Source organism: Oreochromis niloticus, linkage group LG4 (assembly GCF_001858045.2).
Source record: "Oreochromis niloticus isolate F11D_XX linkage group LG4, O_niloticus_UMD_NMBU, whole genome shotgun sequence".
In the NCBI taxonomy this organism is placed as follows: Eukaryota; Metazoa; Chordata; class Actinopteri; order Cichliformes; family Cichlidae; genus Oreochromis; species Oreochromis niloticus.
In genome coordinates, this window is record NC_031969.2 from 16,333,001 (window position 1) to 16,348,816 (window position 15,816).

General features: G+C 40.9%; 1 protein-coding gene across 2 annotated transcripts in view; it reads left to right on the top strand.

The window, feature by feature from the left end:
• cacna1ia (calcium voltage-gated channel subunit alpha1 Ia) overlaps window positions 1-15,816 on the top strand; it is a 168,109-nt gene that overhangs the window by 50,130 nt on the left and 102,163 nt on the right. For both annotated transcript variants that reach the window (XM_019357967.2, XM_019357968.2), the window contains exon 2: window positions 2,311-2,575. In XM_019357967.2, coding sequence (XP_019213512.1) covers window positions 2,328-2,575 — 248 coding nt within the window. In that variant the 5' untranslated portion in view covers window positions 2,311-2,327. The remainder of the gene's footprint in view (window positions 1-2,310; window positions 2,576-15,816) is intronic.

Below are 15,816 nucleotides of genomic sequence, written 5' to 3' on the forward strand. Positions count from 1 at the left end.
AAACACAACCTTTCACAGCTTTCTACATTCAAACTGGCCGTTTGAAACCACTGCACTGAAGAGTGTGTTGCCTAAACAATCCACAGTATGTTTTTTTTTTACTGTTATTTTCCATCCAGCCTCTTCCTGTGTCTGTCTCAGACTGTCGCAGTGAGTGTGTGTGGGAGGGGGAAAGCAAGTTTTTCCATGGCTCATCACAGCCTTTAGCTCATAGTGCGGCTAAATGGGTGACTGTATATCCGCTACCCCAATTAAGGGTGTTAATGTGCGAGAGCGTGTATGTTGAGAACGTGTGAATGTGTCTCTGTGTGGATGTGTCAGTGCGAAACATCAGTCAGGGCCTTGTGCGTGGTCTCTCTCGCTCCGTCGCTCCGTCTCTCTCAGCATCTCCGTGTCACACACATTCATCAATCATCATCATTATGCACAAAAAAACACAACAACACAGAGGAAGCTTGCCCAGCATGGAGGGGTGTTTTGAAAGAGAGAATCACAGCAAATGAGTAGGAGTGATATTATGGTGCAGAGAAGTTAGATAAAACAATTTTGTGATTTTTTTTTTCACTGTCGTTACCACACACACACACACACACACACACGAACACTCTCCTTCCAACCGTTTCTGCAAAGCTGTCTCCTACTTAATTGTACTCGCCGGTAATAGCTGCAGGGTCTCCCTAAGAAGCTTTGTCATGGGAAATAAAACACAACAGAGTAAGAATAAACTTCCTTCCGCCACAGGAAGCAGCTGTTGCCATGGTAAAGCTTATTTAAAACAGACAAGTTAGAGTCCAGTTAGAGAGACAGCATGCGCAGTAAACAGATATAGAGACATGCAAACATTCTGCATGTGGTTGGTGACTTTTCCCTTTTTCACTTTCTCTACCTGGTTTAACATCTTCCGAGGATTATCTCCGGAGCTGTCAGATATACCAGCTCCTAAATCACCGCTGTCCTATTTTCTCTCCTTGTAATGAATAGCCCTTAATATCATTACCCTATAAAAACAAAGTCTTTTCTCCCACTGGCTCTTAATCCCTCTATAGGATTTAGGGCAAACAAACACATTTACTGATCCATGCATGCATGGAAATGACGGAAATCACGCCCACGTATACATGCTCGTAGTTATCTGCTCGTGTTTGTAGCTTGAACGTGAGGTAAATTTCGCATTGGTGATACTACACGCAAACGTGATCATACATTTTTAAAGTAGCAATAAAACAAAAACCTGCCCACACCACACAAATGTTGCTTCCTCTGGTTGCTTTTCAGTTTCTGTCACTTCCACCTCTTTGCTTTTATATCCGAAACCAGTTTAAAAACCTTTCAACAATGAGATCGTGTCCATGTGTGTGTGTGTGAGAGAGGGAGAGACAGTGTGAGTGGGCATGTGTGAAAGACTGTGCATATGTCCAGCTCTGCACATGTCCAGCCTTCTCTTGGCTCCTTGCCTCTTGCTGGCTGCCTCCTTTGGCTGCCAGTTAAAAGCAAGAGCACTACTAAGTCCGGCATGTTATCATGCATTCACTTAGGCTCCGGCTGCTACCGGCCAATGGATGGAGCCAAAAGAACAACGTTTCTGTCATTCTGTCTTTCTTTGCGCTTTTTACTTCTAATATTATCCCTCCTTTGGCTTTGAATACCCAATCAAACGCAAACACTTCCTAGCCAGGAGTAACTCACGACAGCAGTCAGCACTCTGAAAGCCAGCCTCATGTATTATTGTGCAATGTGTAAAAATGCTTAAATACGCAGGCTTGTGTAGAATTGCACTGTTGTGTGTCTGTGTGTGTGTTCTTTTGTGTGCACTATACCCACAGATAAATGTGATTTCCTTCATGAGTTAAGTGGTAGGTGATGGAAAGGCATTTCCTTTCCCACAACGCTGTGATGGAGCTAAATGAATCATCAGTAAATGTGCAATGAATGTTGACATTGACTTACGCGTCGCTGTTGTACCCTGCCGTGTGTGTGTTGGACAGCGAGGGGTGATTGTTATCATTAAGGAATGCATCGTCTTACGTAGACAAGTGAGTTTATGATAAGAGCATTTGGTTTCATTGGCGGTAGAGACAGCCGGAGAGTAATGGGCCTTTGGGGGTAAAACAATCATTAAATGTCTGTGAGTTGATGCTATGATGGTCTGTGGGAGAGTATGTGTATCCCCAGGACTCTCCTTTCAAGCTCTCTTCCACTGAATAATTCAGTTAACATGTACAATATTAACAAGTTTAACATTTCACATTTTTACCTTATCAAAGTCATTTTGTTCCTGTAATCCATGTGTCAATTTCTTCTGTGTTTCAGATCCCAGCTGGCTTGCCATGACGAGCGAGGAGTGTCCTGTGCCGCTGGGGAGCATTTCCTCAGCAGGGCCAGGGCAGAATGAGGAATACAGCTCGGCGCAGGCTGATGACATCATTGAGGAAATGGGCCCAGGTGACGATGTCAGTATCGGCAGTGACCTGAGCACTCTCGTGGTGCCCTTCCCAGAGCTAGCGCCCGTGGTCTTCTTCTGCCTCAAGCAGACCACCTGTCCTCGCAACTGGTGCATCCGTATGGTCTCCAGCCCATATCCTTTGGTTCACTGATGGAATGGATCAAGTTAAAGATAACCTGTAATCTTCATCGAGCTACATTTAATCATCAGTCATAGCCAAGTGCATTTGTAGTCATGCATTTTCTCTTTAAATCAGCCCCATCTTAGTTTACCTCATTTTTCACGCAGCTTTCAGTCTTTGTCAACCCTTCACCTTTTTCTATGTGCCTGTTCAGCTGCAGCATTTTTCTGCCCGTTCATCATCCCCCTTCAGCAGGCTCATAGTTTGAGTTCTTTGTGCTCTCTCAAGTCTCTCCTTCATGTTTGTTTGACACATCTTCATCCATCTTGACACTGACCCCTTTACCCCAACCAATCAACCCTCACTGCTTTATCTTGTGGATTTCGTCAGAATCGTCTCAAAGTAAGTCTGTTTTTGGACAATCAGCTTTGCACTGCTAGGACAATTTAATCTGCACTTTGGTGTGTGTGTGTGTGTGTGTGTGTGCACGTGTGTGTGTGTGTGTGTGCACGTGTGTGTGTGTGTGTGTGTGCACGTGTAGGTGGAATAGATTATAGCACAATTTACTGTCACCAGTCACAGTGCAAGGCCTGCTGTTTTGCTCAGTTGAGTAGTGATGATTTATCATTGTCATGTGTAAGAAGCAGAGGAACTTTTGTGGGGAACGTTGCTTTTTCAGAACACCTTTTGCTCCCAGCTGTAAGCCAATAGTATTATTTTAAAGATATTAATTACTTTAAATGTTTTATAGCACATTGTTGAGCACATATTGCATTTTTTCAGAGCAGCTCTCCACAAACACCTAATTAGGGGTAATCTGCTGACGAGCTAGTTTTCTTTACACTGTTTTTAATCATCTTTTGAGTGTTCCTCGCAAACGGAAACTAACACAACCAAATAATCTATATGTTGAGTCTATTTTCCTCTGAGATATAATATTCAACTCCATTTTTCTTTATTAAACTATACTTTGATGGAACATTGGAAGGATGTTTGCCTGTGATTATTTTGGCTTCTTAAAGTTGACGGAGAGCTCCTGTTGAATGGATCCCTCTCTTTCTCCTGGACTATGCTTTATTTTGCTTGAATTATGTTTGATATAATCAGAGTTTCCCCCCAGAACTTTAGTTTCTATCCACAATTACAATAAAAGGCTGAGTAGAATTTTAGAAATGAAGTTTTCTATGCATTTATACATATATTCATGCATTTCAGTTGGCCTGCCTTTTAGTAATAATGTTTTTTAAAGTTGTTATTCAGACGAGTTTGATTTACTGAGATTTTCTGAATGACTGGATAGACATGACCCTGGCATACCGCAGTGACAAACTGATTTTGATTAATCATGAAATGTAGTCAGAATTTGAGGAAAAAGCCTGTTAAATGCCCTGTAATATTCAGACTTCACTGCCCATGCATGTGCAGCAGGCTGGTGAGGGTGAACTTAAACCATACAGTAAAATGTCTGTATTACAGGCAAACAAATGTGCAGCCAGAAAATCAGAACGACAGAGGGAAAGTGTAGGCAGTCAGACAGACAAAACTGGACAGCGAGAATTTCTGTTTGCCTGTCAGAGTCTGTGTTTGATGTTTAAGGAAGAAAAAAAATCAGAAGGATTTTACAGTGCTTGCTTGCTAATGGCTGTGCTCTGCTACACACAGCTGGTCCCAACACCGGGGTACACGTGCACTGCATAAACATGCAACCAATTGCTGATTGTGGTGCTTGACACCTATAGTGGCTCAGACTGTAAGCATGTTAAAACAGTGTGTCTGGGAGCGCAGGTAATGGCAGTTATTGCTGTAGTTGAGGTGATTTTCTTCTGGCTGATTCAGCTTGAGGGACTAGAAGACACATAAACACACACTCCAGTTGCCATGGTGGGTTACTTTTGCCTTTACTGCAACCAGGTTAGTATGGATTAAAGCTTCCTAAAGCATATATCTGAGTGAGTGGCTCTGTTTATGTGTGTGTGTTTGTGTGTGTGTGGGATGGCTATGCAAGCACATGCCTAGTGCCTTTCTTGTGTAGGAATAAGAGGATGTGCATGTATCTGCAGTGTGTGTGGGACTTCAGCTGGAGCAGAAGTTTGATGTTTGGTGCACTGGAACAATGATTTGTACCCGTTTGAATGTGTGTATTGATCGCGCTGAAGTAGTCGGTGCTGTATATAGAGAGGTGTGTTGGATCGCCTGTGTGTCGACTACATATGAGCCCAGGGCATTTCTGTTTGTTTCAAAGACATTGAAAAAAACTGCCACTGTGATAGGATTATAAGTTAAGCCCCATTTCACTTCATCAAACAGTGTTTTGCTTTTGCTCAGTGTAGTGTGTCTGAAGTAAATTTTGTCTAGATGTGAGTGAAGGGGGCAATAAATGGTTGTTTCACCAACTCTTTGCCAATCAATAACTCTGTCCACCGCTCAGTAGCTGTGAGAGGCCTTTGGTGACACATGCGCACACACTTACAGTACATTGTGCCGCACACATACATACAGTGATGCTCTCCCACACTCGCCTGCAGCAGAGTACCTGGAGCACCTCTATATTGCGCACCACACACTTCCTCTCCCTCCTTGTTGTTCTTGATTGTTTTCAAAATCATTTTACTAATCTTATCTCTTTCCCAATTTTCGAATATGTTAATACTGACATTTGAAATCATTATGAGAGGAATTTAAATTTCTTACTATAAAGTTTAGCTGCCAGTTTGTCTCTCCTAATTTTCTCTTTTCTTTCTTCATCGCGGATCTCTCTCTCCCTTTCTCTCTGTCTTTCTCCCTCTTTGCTGATCTTTTTCCTTGTCACTGCTCTTACGCCACCTCTGCCATCACTCTCCTCCACTTTGCTCCTCCACTCACTCCTCGTAACACGTATTTGCACAGCTACAGTATATGTGTTGTGTCCGTTCTCGCTGACTTGTACATTGTATAACATCTGCCCTGCAGGCAATTTTTTTCCAGTTTCCAACTTGTATAATTAGTTTGACATTTTTTTTCTTATTTTCAATAATAGGGCCTCCGCTGTGCTATGTCGCTTTATACTGACTCAGAGATACATTCCTGCAGCTGTTATTTCAAACCTGTCGAGACTGATTGCATCCAAGCATTATATGTCATGTAAAAAAATAACACTACCTCAGATGAACAACAACACATGACATATTACACCATATCATTATTTAGTAAACACAAATGCCGAAGCATTGTGCAAGAATACTAAGTATACCCTATGATTTAGTGGCTGGTAGAACCACCTTTATCACCAACAAGTTAAACTGATCATTTGCTATATGACGTTCTAAGTTCTGTATGATGAGGTGGAGGAATTTTGTCCCACTCTTCTTCATAGTGTTGCTTCAACTCATTGAGGTTTCATTTGTGAACAGCTCTTATCGCAGCATTTCAGTCGGGCTGAGGTCTGGGCTTTGATTTCGATCACTGCAGCACCTTGATTCGTTTCTTTTTCAGTCATTCTAAGAGATTTGCTGCTTTGCTTGGGATCATTGTCCTGTTAGCTTTAGATAGCAGGGATAGTTGCTTCTTTAAAATCATTGCTGATCTCTTTCCTCCTTGACTTTGTGTTAACACACACTGTAATGCTACAGACAAATTGCTGAAACTCTTTAATCGAATGCATTTCATTAGCAGCACCTGGGTGTTACCTACACTTTTTATTCTCAGAGAAGAAGTAAAGCTTTACTTAGTTTTTCACAGGACTGCATAGAAACCTGAGACTCCACAGCCATGGGCTTTCACACACTGACAGATACAAGCAGTGGCATATTGACCATCTAGGCAGCAGTCGTAGCTCCACTGCATCACATTTAAATTTGTGAAATCATCACCCTCTTCCTTCCTGAAAGAAAATCAATTTAACAGCAAAACCATCAGGAGTTATATGCTCAACACCTCAGAGTGTTAAGCTGAGAACAAAAGGATGATAATGTCTATAAATCTAGCTGTGCCTAAATATATATTCTGTTTTTATTGAATTGTCATCTTGTTGCTCGGGATTTCATTTGACTTTGTCATGTTTGTAACTGTCTCCTTATGGATGTTGTCCTGATACGTCTTCCCACTTTGACTTGGCCTTCGATGGCTGCCGTGTGGATTTGGCTGCACTTTGTTTAGATTTTGTTTTAGCAGATTTTCACGGGTTACCATGTGAAACTTCAAGTGAGTTCTCTTTGATGATGAAAGACCAAAGCACACACGAGGAAGACGTTTTTAACCATGCAATCAAACAGATCAGGAAAAGGTAGAGCAAACAGTCAGCAGCAGAAAGTGCAGCAAGATGTCAGAATGACGCGAAAAATGAATTCACATGAGCAAATATTTCACAGTCAGTGTAGAGTTTTATTATAATTTCCATCCAGTCTGCTGCACTGTGCCTTGGCTATGTAGGAAGCATTACATGTCATCAGTAATTTATTCTGAAGATCAAGATGAGAACACGTCAGGACACTCATACCAATTATGCCAGAAATAGTGCAATTAACGCCATTCAGTGTAATCCGACCTGCTCGGAGAGACATCACTCTTTTATGCGCCTATTGTGTTATTGCTGTGATTGTAACAGCTTTTTTTTAGGGTACCAAATCCGTCTGTGGAGTTTAAGGATTTTTGCTTTTGGATATTCTAGTTATATATATATATATATATATATATATATATATATATATATATATATATATATATGTGTGTGTGTGTGTGTGTAGTAAAAATGCAACAATAGATATTTAATAGCACTCTTGCTCAATAGAAATAATTTCTCCTGTTAAATTAATGACCTTTGCTTGTTTGACTCTGCTAATTTGCAGTTATAATTGCAAACTGGGTATCACTGTTAACATTGTTTAGCACTAAGAGGAAATGCAGACCAATTACTTGCAATGTACATAGTTTCAGAAAAGAAATGCCCGGCCCTGCACTGGATGATGGTATGAGTTGCTTATAAGCAGCGTGTTGATTGCTACATAGATTTGGGCTTTTTTTCCCTTATTTATCCAAATATCATTACAATTAGTTGCAGTTTTAATTAGCGCTGTCTAACCATGCTCATTTGGGAGCCTCTCGTCAGTCCTCTGAGACCTTCTATCAATAACTTGCTTTGGTTTCTCTCTCTGTTCCCGTTTCCATCACATAGCACGGTGCCAGTGAGCTATCATTCTCTTCGCATTATCTCACCCTCTTTCTTTATCCTCTGATTGGCTCCTGTGGTGTTCAAGTAGAGTGACCGGCCTCTGTGGCCCATGATCCTCTCTGCCCTGACAGCTTGTTATCTCCATGGTGACGGATGGCTGAGGCGTTGCCGTGCTTCGCTCTTAACTACAGCTGAGGATAGAGCACACACCTGGGACACATCACCTACTCTCTCTCACCTCACCTTCTCCTGTTTACTCTCTTCGGTTCTCCCATTCTTTTTCTTCCTCTGAACTTTTTCTCTCCGTCCTTCTACTTTTCGATTGTTCTGTGTGGAGGAGCTGCTGCGGGGCCACACAGCAGATTTATGCCTTTTCTTTTGCAGTGACACTTCCTGTGAGGTGTGCCACTTGACGGATGGTTGTATGTGTAGATGTTGAACGCTCGTTCCACTTGTTTTGACAGATGTTTTATTAAAGAACATCAAGTCTGTCTTTAATTCACAGCGACACGCTGTCTTTCTTTTATCTTACGCTTGGTCTCCTGTCTGTTTTCTGTCACTTCTTCCTTTTTGCCTTTTCTTTCGTTACAACTCACAAAATCAGCCGCTCTTTTACTTGCATGCATCGCCTTCCCTCTTGCTTAAGATGTTGTCGCTTCCCAGATTACCATTTGTGCCTTCATCTTGTGCAATAATGCAAGTATTTCGCTTATTTTAATGAGTCTCTGCTTCAAGTAGAGTATGAACTGTTGTCCTTTTACCTCGGGGAAAGTCTCCTTTTTTTAAATGAGGTGCAAACATTAATGAGACTAACTTCTCTTAAAATAAATACAACTTATTAGAATGCTAATGCTTACGCTTCCAAAATAAATCCCAGTGCTAATGTTAACACACATACCAATACTAATTCTTATGATCCCCACTCTTACATCAGTCTTTCACACTTCTTGTTTCCCCCCTCCTCCTTTTCTTTCTTGTCCCTCAGGTCTAGTCCAAACTCCATTAGTGCATGTGCTGTCTGAGAGAGAGATGAGAAGAACAGTGAAGAAGAGATGAAGGATTTAAAGTGACTCTAATGACTACTATAGTACCAAGCCTCAGTGCATACGCTCTCTTTGTGACCTCTTTTAAATGCATTATTCTTTCATAGTAGTTAGCTTGCGCTGAGCATGTGCTTGGTGGGAGGTAGCTCAAAGTTCATGTTTTTTTTTTATGTTTAAAGATAAAGAGAAATGCTAAAACAGGACGTGTGATGCTACATTGTGTAGATGACCGGTCAAATAACACCTTGTTTTGAGTAGATTGATCCCCGGCTCCTTCAGTCCACATGTTAAAGTGTCCTTGAGACATGTTAAAGTGTCTCAAGGACACTTTGAGTCCATCATGGAAACAGTAAATCAGAAACCACTCCGCCAGTGGCTTATGCTTATTGACTATTAACATTTGAGAGGATTGCTATTTATAAAGAGTGATGTGTGAACCTCGTCCCCTGTTTAACAATGTCAGCCTAAGGTGTCCTCAACAAGTGAATTTTCCTTCTGCATGACTTCTGAGTTCTGGCATTCATATGACGTTTCTCTAGTCCTATTAGCCATTCAAGACTCTTTACATCCATCCATTCATACACACACTCATTCTGTGATAGATATGCAGTATACAGTACAGATGTACAACATCACACACTTTGTACTGCTCACTATTGTCCAAGAACTCACCGCAGTTATGTTGTTCAGGATAGAAGTCCAACACGTGTTGTACAAAAATGCATTAGTGTCAGTGTGTGTGTGTGTGTGTGTGTGTGTGTGTTATTACAGTTCACTGTGTTGAATTATGGATTATGTGTACAGTGGTTTTTCAACTGTAGCCATAATTGGGTTATGGGTTGGTGCAAAGTCACTTTCTTAAGAAGAGAATTACATTGAAATGGCTGGCTGACATTATCCACCTACTGCTTTGGCTCTCTGCTATGCTATATGCTGTATATTACAGCAATCCTTTAGACAGCAGTGCCTATTTGTCTGAACTCAGGAACAGCAGGGCAGATTGCTTTAGATAAACCACGGAGATAAATGTCAAAAAGGAAAAACCTATCACACACTCACAATCGCACACACATATGCACAAATACATGGACAAATTTATTTTTCCCCTCATTTTGTTTTGCACCTGTCATCCTCACGCTCTCGCTGCCTAATTTTTTGACTTATCAAAGAATCGTGTCTTTCTTTCTTTTTCTTTCTTTTATTTCCCACCGTCAGCTCAACTCAGAAGCATTGCTTTACACAAACTGGGACTTTTGAGAGAATTTAATAAGTCATTTAATGGCTCCATCACCACTAACTGCAGGGTACATTTTATCCAAGTGAGTGCTTTGTAGTTTGCTATTTCTCATCTATTATCCACAAAGTGCTACATAAATTGCATGACTCATTCTTCACTGCAGAGAGTCTGGCCTTGCTTACGACCTCAGTAAAAATCTCCTCAGATTTGAACATTTCAAATGCAGGTTTTCTCAGAAATACAGGTCCATGATTGAGGGTTACAGTGAGCATGGCCGAGTAGCTTGACCAGGTGTGACTGAACAGCCCTTTTGCTGGCAGTCAGGGGAGAACCGGACACTTCAGTTCCATCTGTGACATGTGATAACAACATGTCTCTTGCATATTGGAGTTCAGTGTGAGTTCTGCTGCTTGTCTACGCCCCCTGCCTTTGTTCAAGACGCACAAGACAAGCTAAATGATGCAATGGAGTGCATGTACTGCTTGCCCATGTGTCACTCTACACAGGACAGTACATTTCTGAGGATAAAAATATTAAATAACTGTCAACTTCTTGTCATGTTGTACATCTCATTGTTTTTCAGGGTAATTTATCTTTTCATAAAAGCACGGCTCCACAGCAGGGGCTACACTGGCTCGCCTGCCAGATCTGTTGTGTATTAAAAAAGATTCTAATCATTTAAAAAACAATCCATCCATTCTTATCCTTATCAGGGTTGCAGGGGTAACACCCTGGACAGGTCATCAGGCTAACACAGAAACAGACAACAACAGGAAAGATGGAAACAGTTTGACTTTGCGTCTCAGTTTGCAGTGCAGTGTATAACACGGCCCCTTTTCTTGTATCGATTTCGAATTTTGATAAATTTTCAACATTGGGCTTCAAAGCTTTTCAAATCATTCAATTACACTTTCAGTTATATAATGTCCACCCTTTTTTGGAAACTGTTTTCTACATAAAAAGAATAATATCACAGCCAAAGCTAACCTCTGCTCGACATAAATGCTAATTTTCAATTCTCTGGGTACTCGCTCTGCACAGCACGGACATCATAACAGTAGGAATAATTTTAAATGCTCGTGCACTGGATTTTCACTCACATGCACGATGTGGCCAAAAAAAATGCTGGCGTGCACATACTTTTAATAAATTAAACATTCTGGAAAGCAAATTCAAATTGTCCTTAAAATGATGCTAGAATCTGTAATGTGAAAACAGATTAGTGATGAGTCAGTGCCATCTCAAGAGTCCAAGATCAAGTCTTACAGTAAAGTGTGTTATAAGCACTCTGACTTGTGCTTCTGTTTTTCTTCTTCTTCTTCTTCTTTGCAGCACAGGGGCGACTGTGTGTTGCATCATTCTTGAAATGGAAGGATTTGAACAAAAACAACAAAAGCTTACATGTTATTAGTTTGTATATTAATGCTATGGTTATTACCAGAGGCAGCTGTAAAGGCAGCTACAGATAAGCAAAGCAATAATTATTCAACTCAAAATATTCTTGTCTTGCTACAGTGGGAGGAAAAAGTGCCAGCAGACTGAATTGCTAATAAATCAAATGTGACAGCTCACAGTCTGTCCTTACTTTGTAGAATCAACTTTGTCTTTTCAGAATAAATTCTGCTGTACTTTGCCTATGGCTAATGTTGTAAAAACAATGAGTGGCAAACTATTGTTGCATACTTAAGCAAGTTAGACCATAGAAAGAATTACAGCGTATGTAGTGTGTATGTGGAGGAAGACTCTAAGTAAGTTGTGGTAGTTCACAAGCTGATGTACTAAACTTTTATAGACAGAACACTAAACTTCAGGAAATTATGCTACCTTGCTGCTCTGCCATTAACTTTAAAGGAGAGATACTGAGGCTGTCTCAAAGACCATAATGTTTTATAAAGGAGAACAAACTGCTATTATAAATACGCTTCTAGTTCACGTTTATATGTTTGTGTAAAATGTGAAGATAGCATGACTCACTAAGGGGTGTTTATGAATATTCTGCTTTTTGATTGATCTGCAGTATGTTTCAGTATTGAACCATTTGCCTGCTTGCTGTGCATGCTTTGAGGTCTACCCTTTGGTAATGAATACTTATGAGCACATTAGCAGACCAAGAAGACTCATTATAATATCAAGGAGACCAGCAGATCACATGTCCTTTTTAGAGCCTTTCAGTAGAATATGTGTCTTTGTGTTGGAGCTATATGAGGTTTCCTGTAACAAATTCATGGATTACCATTATGCCAAGCTCAGATGAGTCCATCACAAGCTTACTTGTTGGAGGTTAAGTCGTGGAAAGCTTGCAGCAGCCTTAAAACCTTGAGGTCTTTGAACCGAGTTTCCCCTAACTGGAGGTTCGCTGGGTGATTGACATTCAGTGCATCAGTGCTCACAAAACCAAGCATGTTGTGAGCATAAAGCAGAGATTCACCTTCCCCTGGCTATCATGTGACGTGCTCTCATGGCAATTCGCAGTGGATGAATGACATCCAACTGTCCACAAGACCACAATGGATGTGAAGATTTTGAGGTCTCTCATTTCCCCTGATAAAAAGAGGGCAGAAGGGGGTTTTTTTCTGCAAAAGCCGGCATTCACCTGGGAGAGATCAAAGAAAGTTTCATAGGGTTGACAGATGGTGGAATTTCATTTCTTCAAGAGACTCTGATATTAGAACACATCATTGCTTCCAGACGGCCTAATAGGTGGAGCAAATTCTAAGATGAACAAGTCAAGGGGGTCGATGTAATATGAGGCGACAAAGAAGCTTATTGTGAAATTCCCTTGGTGCTCAACATCCTGCTTTCAGAAATCCTGCTCTTTTCAGTTAATTTGGTTGAGGCTGACAATTTTTTTAATGGGGAAAAGCCGCACTGGAGATGCAGGCAAAGACAGCTTCAGTGTACATAAGTGCACCATTTCCTTGATTTCCTATCACATTAGAGCCGGCCGTAAGCAGTGTAAATGCATACAGATTACTTCAAACGCATGTGTGCATGAAAAATGAAGAAGATACCAATGCTATGAGAAAGATTAAAAAGTAAGGACAAAGGGAGGGGAGAGAAAGATGAAGGTAATGGATGAGAAGGGGTAATTATTGTGTAGATTCAAAGGGAGGGATAGGAAGTTAGTCAGAGGCACAAAAGCGTGACACTGAATGAAGGACAAGCCTGTAACTTCTCAAGAAGAGAGATAAAAGAGAAAGAGAAAAGATGGAGACCAAAGAGAAGGATGATAGCCCTTAGAGAGGCGGACAAAGAGAGAAAGGGAAGGAGTGAGAGATTGCTAGTTAGCACTTTTCTTGAAAAGGCAGGGCATGAGAAGGAGTGCGAAGGGGGGAAAGGGAGAGGAAGAGAAGAGGAGATAGTTAGCACAGTGGCAGAGTGAACTTTTGCCCAGTGCCTGTCAGTACAGAGGACGACAGAGATCGCCGGGTGTGTGTGCACACAACACGTGTGCTGTGTATATATATATATGTGTGTGTGTGTCCTTCCCTCCTCTTGACAGTGAGGAGGAACATGAAGTCTGTAATTGCTCTGGTGACTGCAGCTTCAGACATCTTCTGTGGTGAAAGGGGGAGAGACAGAGCTGGAAGGCGGGCAGAGTAACACTGAGATCAGGACAAAAAAAGGAAAAAAAAAGGTCTAAGTAACAGGAAGAGACACAGTTCTTCTTTTCTGTCCCTAAACATCATTTTTTCTTCAAACCTAACAGGGACTGCTGCTATCTTAAAACCTGCCTATTTAGTTCATTTAAATCTATCTCGAAAAACACTTATTGATATTATATATATTATAAATATATATTGATATTTATCTGCCATTGCATGCTGTAATTTTGTATTTTACACAATCATGCCTGTATTGTAACAGTGTAACTACTCAATTGCTTTATGGTTATACCAGTACTAACTGTGAACACATGAAGTGTAGTCAATGATCTCCAATATTGGGTTTAAGCAAACATTGCGCCTGATTTGAATTTGGACGATGTCCTCTGAAAGGTTTCCTCGTTTTTACCATTTGCAATGCATTCTGGGATTTCCCAGAATGCACTGACCACGCTTCAGTTTGATTTTAGAGAAGAAGCAGGTGGTGAGCAATAGTTATGTTGGTTGCCTCCGCCGGCACAGTAGCATCAAATTACTGCATTTGCTCCAAATTATCCTTAGATGGCTCAGGATGTTCCTGTGTGCCTACATGTTGACATATTTACCTGCCTTGTATGTCCTTTGAGGCAAGAAAACAGCTTAATTATAAGGTTATTCTTGCTTTGCCCCTCATCTTATTAGTTGATTGTCACAACACTTACTTCTGTTTACCACTGAGTTAAAAGAAAGAGTGTTCAAATTTGCAGCTCCCTCCTGCTCTCATTGAATGAACTGAGGTGTTTTTCAGCTGGAGGCACTTACTTCAGGCTGCAAATGTTTTGTTTTGTCTGGATATTACTACCTCTATTTATAGGCCCGAGAAACTGATGTAGTCTGATGAGTTAGGCTACACTGATATTGAAAAACATACATTTTAGCTCTTTTCATTTTTTACTCTTCATTGCTTGTACATCGGTATACTTATTTTGTATATTTTTTTTCCCTTTTGTCTGTGGAACCACTGATGATTGTACTGATCTCTGTGTTACATGTTACATGTTTTGATTGTTATAGGTGCAGCAGAACTTTTTGATTGATCTTGGCATAAAAATGTCATTTTTAAATAAAGCATCTGTGGCTTTTCATTCTGATGTTAGGTGTTACATGACATGGACAAAAGCACTGGCCGACTAACACACTACACATTACATCAGCAGGAGTTGCTCAGTTATGGAGATCCATGCCAGGAAGCTCCCAGTGCACAATTTTATTGCTGATGTTAATGTGAGAGGAGTCAGGAAAACACTGGAAACTATGAGTCTCAGCAGGGCTACATCTCTAACATTGTCTGACACTTTGTTGATGTGGTTCAGAATCACCTCCCTTTTCCAGTAATACCACTTACTGTTGATCTATATCTGTAGGAAGAACTTTCACAAACTGATAACAGTCACATCCTATTACAGGTTTCTTCCTGCTGAAAGGGAGTTTTTCCTTCCTACTGTCACCAAGTTGTTGATCATAGGGGGTCATGTGATTGTTGGATTTTGTCTCTAATATTTTAGGGTCTTTGTAGTATGTTAGAGTTTAGAGTGCATTGAGGCAACAGTTGCTGTGATTTGGTGCTATATAAATTAAACTGAACTGAACTGAACATGTACTGCAGTGAGAAAATGCCTGGAAAGCACAAGTCTTTATTAACTTTTAAAGACTTAACCTCGTCTTTATTTCCTCCACTTTTTCATATAGGCTGATGTAGGACTTTTATAAAGAGATTTCAGATTAGTGACATAAACTCACTTCACGCCCAGGTGAGCAGGCGATTGTATCTGAACACCTCAACCCAGTGGACAGATTATAAAGCCGTAATGAACGCTTGCAACACTTGCCCCTGACATTTCTCTAACTTCTGTTCAGTGACCCTTACTCTCTCCTGGGCGTTTTCCCTTTATTGCTCTGTCAGCTCTGGGAAAGAGGAGAAGCAAAGGGAAGGTAGAAAAATGGGTGCTGGTTAACAGTGAAAAAAATGAACGCAAGAAAGTGCAACTATGGATATCAGTGAGAGTTAACAGAAGGGGAGAAAGAGAGAGGAAAGTGTTAGTGACCATAGGGGACCTGCTGAAATAAACTTGCTTTGTCACTGTCCCGCGCATACGTGCACACAAACACACGCAGCTCGCCCTGCCGTTTGTATTACGCTGATAGATGCACATAATCCAAGCTGTCAGATATATATTTTACA